The 9,088-nt window shown below is 31.7% G+C and overlaps 2 protein-coding genes across 2 annotated transcripts; one reads left to right on the top strand and one right to left on the bottom strand.

The window, feature by feature from the left end:
- Positions 1-269: 269 nt before the first annotated feature.
- LOC126694178 (heavy metal-associated isoprenylated plant protein 41-like) lies at positions 270-1,264 on the bottom strand. Its single transcript, XM_050390262.1, has 3 exons — positions 1,132-1,264; positions 670-748; positions 270-573 (listed from the first exon to the last, which is right to left on the bottom strand). The coding sequence occupies exons 1-3, from the start codon at positions 1,135-1,137 to the stop codon at positions 353-355; spliced, it is 306 nt and encodes a 101-aa protein (XP_050246219.1). The 5' UTR covers positions 1,138-1,264; the 3' UTR covers positions 270-352.
- A 4,947-nt stretch (positions 1,265-6,211) lies between these two features.
- LOC126694174 (heavy metal-associated isoprenylated plant protein 47-like) lies at positions 6,212-7,432 on the top strand. The gene is made up of 3 exons (XM_050390256.1): positions 6,212-6,325; positions 6,623-6,701; positions 6,797-7,432. Exons 1-3 carry the CDS (start codon positions 6,320-6,322, stop codon positions 7,105-7,107), a joined length of 396 nt encoding a protein of 131 aa, XP_050246213.1. The 5' UTR covers positions 6,212-6,319; the 3' UTR covers positions 7,108-7,432.
- Positions 7,433-9,088: the final 1,656 nt, after the last annotated feature.

Here is a 9,088-nt window from a genome sequence, read left to right as displayed (position 1 = left end):
ATAAGCAGCAACCTAATTATGTACGCGTCAAAGAAAATGAAGCATTCGCACTTCGTCATACAATATATATATTATTTTGAGTATTGCTAAGGACAAAAATATTTTTCATAATTTTTTCTCACAAAAGTTAACAGGACTTCGTGTCGTTATAACAAAATATATCAACTAGGTTTTTTTTAAAAAAAAATAGTGTGTCCTTGTAATTATTGTATTAAGAAACATATAGGAGACACAAGGAAAACAACATGCAAGAGCATGAACAAAACAAAGACAAAAAGTTTTACATCTCAATTGATCTCATGGATCAGGTTGCAATACTCATCACATGATGGCGCAATTGCTTGAGTATTGATCAGAAACCACTGCATATATACATGGGGTATTGTGGATATTGGCTATAACATATAATTGGGTCTTTTTTCTCAGCACTTTCTGCCTTCACTTCTTGCACGCTCTCAATGGTGGCAGAGCCAAGCTTCTTCCTTAGTGAGCCGGCCAAGCTAACCAAATCAACTCCGTCTCCTATCACGACCACCAGACTTTTTTCTCTTTCAATCGCCACTGAGATTACACCTGTTTGATATTCAGGAAAAAAAAACTGTTACATATATATATATAAAAGTAATTAGTCCCTTGACTCTAGTTCTCAAAAGCAAATTTGATGCACACCTTCTGCCACAGCAGCAATCTTCATGGCCTTGGTTCTGCCTTTCTCGCAATTCATTTGCACCTTCATTACTATCTTTTGCTGCACCATATATATACCGTATAATCATTAGTATCTTTCAACAGAATAGAAAAGAAAACAATTTGTTTATATATGTTTTTAGTGTTTGCTACTCAAAAAGTACAGTGACAAATTCATTTCATGCATTTGCATTTTTTTTCTAGGTAAACCAACAGTAGAAATCTCTTGTGCCCTCTTATAATCTGTGAACCTCATAGGTACATGGGAGCCACAAGGTGTGATCATAGTGACCTTTTTCATAAATAGGCCGAGGCTAGAAGGGAGATAGGGTTTGAAACCTAAATACCAAGCACCACAGTGTTGGTATAGTTGGCTAATGCTCAAACCCTATGAATACCTTCTTCTTCTTTTTTTTCTCTTCTATAGTAAGAAAAAGGGCTTACCTTCATGTTTGATACTATGAAACAAATGGAAAGTGTGATTATTATGAGAAAGGAATGAAATGATAGTCTATTTATATTAGAGAGCTTTGTGGTAGAAATCTGTTGACTGACTTATACACGGTCTGCCCCGTCACGAACAATTAGTTGAAAAACCCACGGTTTCCACAAATCGAGTCAATATGCATTCATTGCAGTTTCGAAGCCATTTCCTCTCTTAATCTACTTGTAAACGTATATAGAAATGTATGTTATTCCAGAATACTTCTTTTTTTTTTTTTTTTGAGATAAAAGATAGAAGTTATTCTAGAATCCTTAATTTCTAACTATGTTTAAAATTAATAAAAGTCAATCTTTGCTTGTGTATTACTTTGATTTTGTACTCAACTTGTCATCCCTTCCGAAAGTTATAGTAGTAGCCGGCTTGTTATTATCATCAAAACATGTACATTAACTCATTACGTAGAATGTTGATAGATTCTTTACGTTTTAGGGGTGAGGGACATGATATTGATTTCTCAACATCCTAACAGAGAAAGCCTTGTACTAAACCCCCCAACTTTTTATTAAACCCCCCAACTTTTTATTACGGCTTAATCAAATTTAAAATAATTACTATTAATGTAGAATTTACGTGATTAACCAATTAATCTAGCATGCTACTATCAATTTTCATTGATAATCACTAATTGAGCAATGCACTAATGTAAAGGGCAGTAGGTATAGTGGATGCAAACTAACACCCGATTCGTTATCGAAAAGAAAAACAAGATAATTTCGGCGTAAAATCTCTCCATGACCCTTCAAGCCAAGAATGATCCACTAGTGAATAAGCTAGAGTAGAATAATACACAAAAACACTCTAAACCTACGCTATTTAATGTACTTAAACCCTTCAAACTCTAGCTATCAATAAACTTTTAGAAATCTTGTTTTCACTAACTTTCCGGATCTCATAACACTCACTAGTTGCACCACCAAGCCTTACTGACTGAAAATTTTTAAGCAAAAACACTCTCAACACTCAGATTATGTGAAATTTGTGTTTGGGTAATTCTCTTCTCAAGGTATGGTAATGGGAGAGAGAAGAGGGAAGAGGAAGGAGAGAACCTAAAGTGTTTGGCTTAGAATTGATAGGCTCAAATCCGTTTATTCTCCAAGGATTTCTCTAAAGTTTTCTCTTTGAAATATTAATTTCATGAGAAATGTGGATATATATATATATATATATATATATATAGTAGGGGTGGGGTGGGGGGGAGAATAAACAATTGAAGATTTAGGAAATGAGCTATGCAGGCATACTCACAAGCCACTCATGGATAGGCCCACTCATGAGTCACTAACGAGTTCTCTAACTATAACAAACTTTCAAAAAGCCTTACGTGCTCCTCACATGCTGATTCGCTAATACTGCTACTCATAAACTTGAATTTCAGTCCTTACTCCTCCTATCCTGTAAGAATTTATACTTTTGAAATTATCATCATACCAAGAGTGTGCGGTAGTCAAAGAAGTATACTTCATTACTTGAGAAACTTGTACATTTATCAAAAGACAATTAACTATGGGGGGAAAAAATTGCGGTTACATAATTACAACTTCTAACCATAGTTGACAATAACTTAAATGTTGAACATGCTGAGTCAAGACCCCGAGCTATAACATTCCCTTCATAAAGGAAAGTGTTCTAAATAAGCCCACCTTATTCTTTAGCCAAATCAACGAGAAGAACAGCTTGAATCATATTCGTCGTTAGATTGAAGACTTTTGATGACCAAGAGCGCGCTAATCATCCTCAGCAATAACATCAAAAGGACTTGTATAATCTTCATAATATCTAGAGTAGCTTTTGTACAAATTAATTTGCCGTTTGTCTCTATATATAGAAGAACACAAGACTAATGATCACCGACTTGCTTTCTTTGTTCCCTGCCATCTTCTTCTTTAAGAGGATCAATGTTCAATGTTGACAGTCCTAGGTGACATTACTGGTCCGTTTAGATTGAGGGAAAGGAGGAGTAGAGTAGATTTAGCACAAAATTAGTTTATTTTTAGTTAACTCTAATCTATTCCCCTTCACTCCCCCTCCTTGCCCCCTCCATCCAAGCAGGTAGTACATTTTCGCTCCAAATGTACAATCAAACAAAGTAAAAAGTTCTTGATTCCAGGAAGTAACTGCAAGAGGTCGAACCTGTCAGTAACCAGAAACAACTCAAACTAAAACGACATGTTTTAATTTACTACAAAATCTTACAAACACATAACAATGAATTTAATTGATACCACATCAAAAACATTTTTAATAATAGTTATTAAACCCAAATCAACCCAATTGGTCAGGCTGGTGAACTGGTGATTTGATACCTAGATTAGCTTATGGCATTAATTAGACTGTTTAAGCATATGACCAAGTCAAACCCAATGGGTTATATATATATATATATATATATATATGTGTGTGTGTGTAACTTCTTACGTCAAGATGGTTTTAAAAAACATTCGGTTTTTTTCCATGTACTTAAAATCACTCATTTATCTAAGTTTAAACTTCATTATAAATAGTTTGACATTTTTGTCATTTGAAAAAATAAAAATGCTATATTAAGGAAAGAAATTAACGAATATAATATTCACTTTACTTGAAACCATCGAAACACAAATGAAAAGTAGGGTTAATGTTTGTGAGAAATTCGGGTGAATTTTTTGTATCTATAGACATATCAAGGATCCTTGTCTATATAAGAGGTCAACTCTAGAGGGATATGTATTCAGGCATGCTCAATGTAGACAATAAACATAAAATATATATTAATGACATTTTTGGTATTCAATAATGGATCATGTAATGGAGCACATAATAATCAAGGTTTTCAGACGCGGACCGTTTATTGAACCGTGAAAGGAAAAGGTTCAAGGTTTTTGAGGTCGAACCAGGGTCGAACCGTGATAAAGTCATAATTAATTTAATAATTAATTAAAGCCTAAATATAGATATTAAATTTATAAAACTAGCAAAATTGACAATATATCTATATATGTGAGGAAAATTTAATGATTTTCAAGTATATATTTAATAATTAAATAAGAAAGTTAATAAAATAAAATAATAACTATGAAAATATTAAAATTTATGATTAATTTTTGAAGTAAAGTTGAATATCTTTAAAAGATTTTAATTATAATTTTTTTTTATTCCTTGTAAGAGATGGATAATTTAATTAAGTAGAATAAAATTGTGTTAAGTTGTTTTTTTTTTTTTCTAAAAAAAAAAAAAAATTGCTAAGGTGTTGGACCGCACAATTCTCATTGGTTCGTGCGGTCCAACCCCGGTTTTAGCGGTTCACGAAATTAACAAAAAATCCGATTTTTTATGCTTAAAAAACTGATTTTCATCCCAGGTTTCACTGTCGGACCTCCCAGTTCGGTCTAGTTCTGAAAACTATGCCAAAAATAAGGATACATGTGATACCATAATTATATCGACTGGATATTGAATGACTATGTGTTATGTGGTTTTGAGTCCCACATCAAGCATCTACTATGTAGATATAAGCTTTATGAATAAGTACAAGAAACCATAATTATGAATAGATTAATTCTTTTTGGATATAGCGCAAATATTGCAAGAGTTTTTCCTTGAATATGGTTTGGTCATCTTTGTGGCTTATCCTTAGCCTTCAATCAAAGCCGAAGCAAGAGGGCTGAAGGCAAAGTATGATACACTTTTCTCTTCTTTTTTTTTTTTTGAAAAATCCTAAGATTGTAAAAACATTATTTACCTAATAGTGTGATGCATGTGATGCCCTAATTATATTGATTGGATATTGAATGAGTGTGTGTTATGTGGTTTTGAGTCCCACATCAAACATATACTATGTAGATATAAGTTTTATGAATAACTACAAGAAGCCACAACTATAACTAGATTAATCTTTTTTAGATATAGTGCAAATGTCGCTAGAGCCTTTCCGTGAATATGGTGTGATAACCTCTGTGGCTTATCCTTAGCCTTCAATCAAAGCCAAAGCCAGGGCGTTGAAGGCTAAGAATAATACACTTTTTTATTTTATTTTTGAAAAAGCCTAAGATTGTAGAAACACCATTTACCTGATAGCATGATAGTATAATACACATTTTTATTCCTCATAGGCTATGTATAATACACTTTTTTTTTCCTTTTTTTGAAAAAGCCTAATAGTGCATGATAGTATAATACACTTTTTTTTTTTCAAATTTCCCCTCCCATTCTCTCTCTACTAGAAATTTTCTTCTTGGTTAAGTTTTCTCAACAATATATTCCATCAAATGAACACCCCCCACCCCCAATAGAAATGGCCAGCACATACTAATATAATCGTTAAACTGTATACCAAAATTTTGACAATAAAAAATGTTAAGGTTATTATCTATTTTATTATAAAAATTTTACAAACTATGTGACAAAGTAATTACTATTAAATCAGTAGTATAATAAAAAAAAAAAATTTAGCGTATTAAAAAATTGACGCATCGATCACTTAATTCCTAAGAATTACTCTTTGACAATATTTAATTATCACTTCTGGGCAGCAAAATACAACATACACTGTAAAAATGTTTGATGATACCAAAAAGCTCTCCACAACTAAATATATATATATATATATATATATATATTTTTTTTTTTTTTAAATTAATACACAAGCAACATTTACTTATATTTAGTCCATCGGTAGGAACACATATTCCAACTAGAATAGATTAATATACATTTTTATATCTTCCAAAAAAAAAAAAAAAAAAAAAAGCTTTAAATTTAAGGGAGGAAATTTTCTTCTTTAAAAAAAATAATTAAATAAGAGAGGAAACGACGATTAAATTGCCATGCATGCATGTTGACTCGGTCTATGGAAACCGCGGGCTTTAGATGGCTTGCCATTCACACTACCGATTCAAATAATTGTTCGTATAACGACTAACGACCGTGTATCCCTTGACTCAGTCCACACAGGTCTCTGCTCTCTAGTCCACGACTAAGCTCTCATATTATAAATTGAAACTCTTTGAGCAGAAACCAAAATACAGAAACTAATATCATCTCTCTCTCTCTCTCAAACACTCATATCATATATACAGATTGTCTTATTATTATTATTATTATTATTATTATTATATATACAACAATCCCATTTGTTTCATACTATCAAACATGAAGGTAATCCCTTTTTCCACATTGAAATAAAAAAATTCTTACATAAGTTTGAGCGTTAATCATACCACCAGACACCCTTTATGCATGGTGCTACGTGTTTAGAGTTTGAACCTCACATTTTTCATCCTCTTATTCACCTAACCAAAAAGAGTAAAGACTCACATGCATAAAATTGAATGTACTTTTTTAGCAGTATAAGTAAATGCTAGAAAGAATTATTAAAAATAGCGTTTATTTTTTTTCTTTTTTATTCTGTTAAAAGATACTAATGTCTTATATTATATTCATCTAATGGTGCAGCAAAAGATAGTAATGAAGGTGGAAATGACTTGCGAGAAATGCAGAAGCAAGGCCATGAAGATTGCAGCTGCGGCACAAGGTGTGAAACTTTGCATCAAATTTCAACTCTCATTTGCTTTTGAAAACTAAAGTCAAGGGGCTGATTCCTTTTATATGTTTCTGAATATCAAACAGGTGTGACGTCAGTGGCGATTGAAGGAGCAGATAAAAGTCTGGTGGTAGTGATAGGAGATGGAGTTGATTCTGTTAGCTTGACCCGCTCACTAAGGAAGAAGCTTGGCTCTGCCACCATTCAGAGTTTGCAAGAACTGAAAGCAGAAAGTGCTGAAAAGAAAACAGACCCAACTCCAACTTTTTATTATAGCCAATATCCTCAGTACCCCTTGTACCATGCAAATACAGTAGCTTATCCGGATCAGTACCCCTTGTACCATGCAGATGCAGTGGTTTCTGATCAATACTCTAGCAATTGTGCCATCATGTGACAGACATATTTTCTGAAAAATTATATCGCAACCTGTTCCATGATATGTAAACATTTTGTCTCTGTTTAGTTCATGCTCTTGCATGTTTTTTTTTTTATGTCTCCTACATGTTTCTGCTGAGCTGATAAAATTATATTTGTATAAAAACAAGGTATTGTAATAAGTTAATCCTTTTTATAATGGCCAAAATAGCATGCCTTATTAATAGGATAATGCTTCCTGTGCCGAATGAAACTAAAATTTTCGATAACTAGATTTGTTATAAAAATGCACAACTCCTTGACATTTTTGATGCAGTGTTGAGATTCGATATCTTCTCCGATCATACTCATTATCTCTTTCTTTTTTCTTTTTTTGCTGCGTGACACATAATCTCATTCACACATTTCAATTGTGTCCCGCTGTGCTTTAAGTGATTATCATGAATCAAAATCAAAGCACTTCCAACCATATAATATATTATATATATAATTATAAATTATATTTTCAACCATACATATATTAACCAATAATTAGTGACATGGCCAAAGTCAAAGTCAAAGACAAAGGATGTTCAACTGATGAATTCTCAGCGACTTGCTGCAGTTGAGTGGAAGATTCGTATGTGAACAATTGTTAACGGGAGTGAAAGCTTCGCATTAGAACATTAAGACTTAAGACTGCTTCTACATAATATTCCACAAAACTTGTCATTATTGTAAGCCATGTGAAATACCATACCTAAATGTGATATCCTATCAATTTCAACAACTTTCTATGTTCCTCGTGAACCTCACTGGAAGATGATCTAATTATCTAAAATGTCTGCACAGTAATTACAATATGAAAAATGCTAAAATTAAAATAAGATTTACTACCTACGTAAATTTTACAAGAGTAATGATACAGTCACAAACTATTTTATAAAATTCTTACAAAATATTGATGTGGTCAATCTCTTATTGGTTTTCATTTAGAATCACCATTAATATCATTTTTTCATTTATATCAATAATCACTTACCACATCAGTTATTTGTAAAAAAATTTGTAAAATAGTTTGTATTTCTAATATTATTCAATTTACAAGCTAATGTTATATATAATGAATTTGATTTGCAGAGCTTCAACCATCTCTTTATGATTGGTGACATATCAATTTATAAATTTAATATAGTAAAACTTATAATACATATAGCACTACTCTTGCAACAATTAATATAACTAAACATTCAAATATTGGGAAACATACATGACGGTAATTTTATGAGAACAATTGGTAACCCACATCACATTTGAGTGCTGATTCCACAGTAGTTTTTATTTATTTTTAACTTTAGTTTGTCCTAGGTTCAAATAAAATAGTTTCTTCATCAAATCTCATCATAGTTCCGCGCCCATGTCATTTGATATCTTATGTTTCTTTTTCATTTTTTTTTTTTTTTTCATTTTGGGCAATCAATAAAAGTTAGATTCACTAATAACTCATGTGTCATTGAACAATAACTTTATAACCAACATCGTATAAGTGAGTGTCAAACCTAGAAATATGGATGGTATAATAAAAAAAATCTTCAAATCTTACTCGTTACAAAAATATAAACACTATGATTAATCCCTCGTACAAACATGTGATTATGGCAAAGGAATCATAAGACTTAAACATGGAAGGAAGGAAAAACAAGAAATAAACATTATTTGTTAAGCAACTGATAGATAGGGGTGTCAATGAACCAGCTTGTGCTTGGCTTGAGAAAAAAAAAATTGTTTAAAATAATTTATTTAGAAAATGAGTCAAACACAAGCCTAACTTTAGATTTGACAATTAAACAAGCTAAATTCAAATATAATAATTTGTTTATCAATAAACTCATTAATATGTAGTGGCGGAGCCACTTGATGACCAAGGGGGGCCTGGCCCGCCCAAAATTTTTGAAAAAAATAATTTTTTTTAGAAAATATCTTAAATAATTTGATAATTTTTAAATAACCTTATTATTTTT

Source organism: Quercus robur, chromosome 8, assembly GCF_932294415.1.
Source record: "Quercus robur chromosome 8, dhQueRobu3.1, whole genome shotgun sequence".
Classification (NCBI taxonomy): domain Eukaryota; kingdom Viridiplantae; phylum Streptophyta; class Magnoliopsida; order Fagales; family Fagaceae; genus Quercus; species Quercus robur.
The sequence above is the reverse complement of the archived record's forward strand: the minus strand, read 5'-3'. Positions and strand labels throughout refer to the sequence as shown.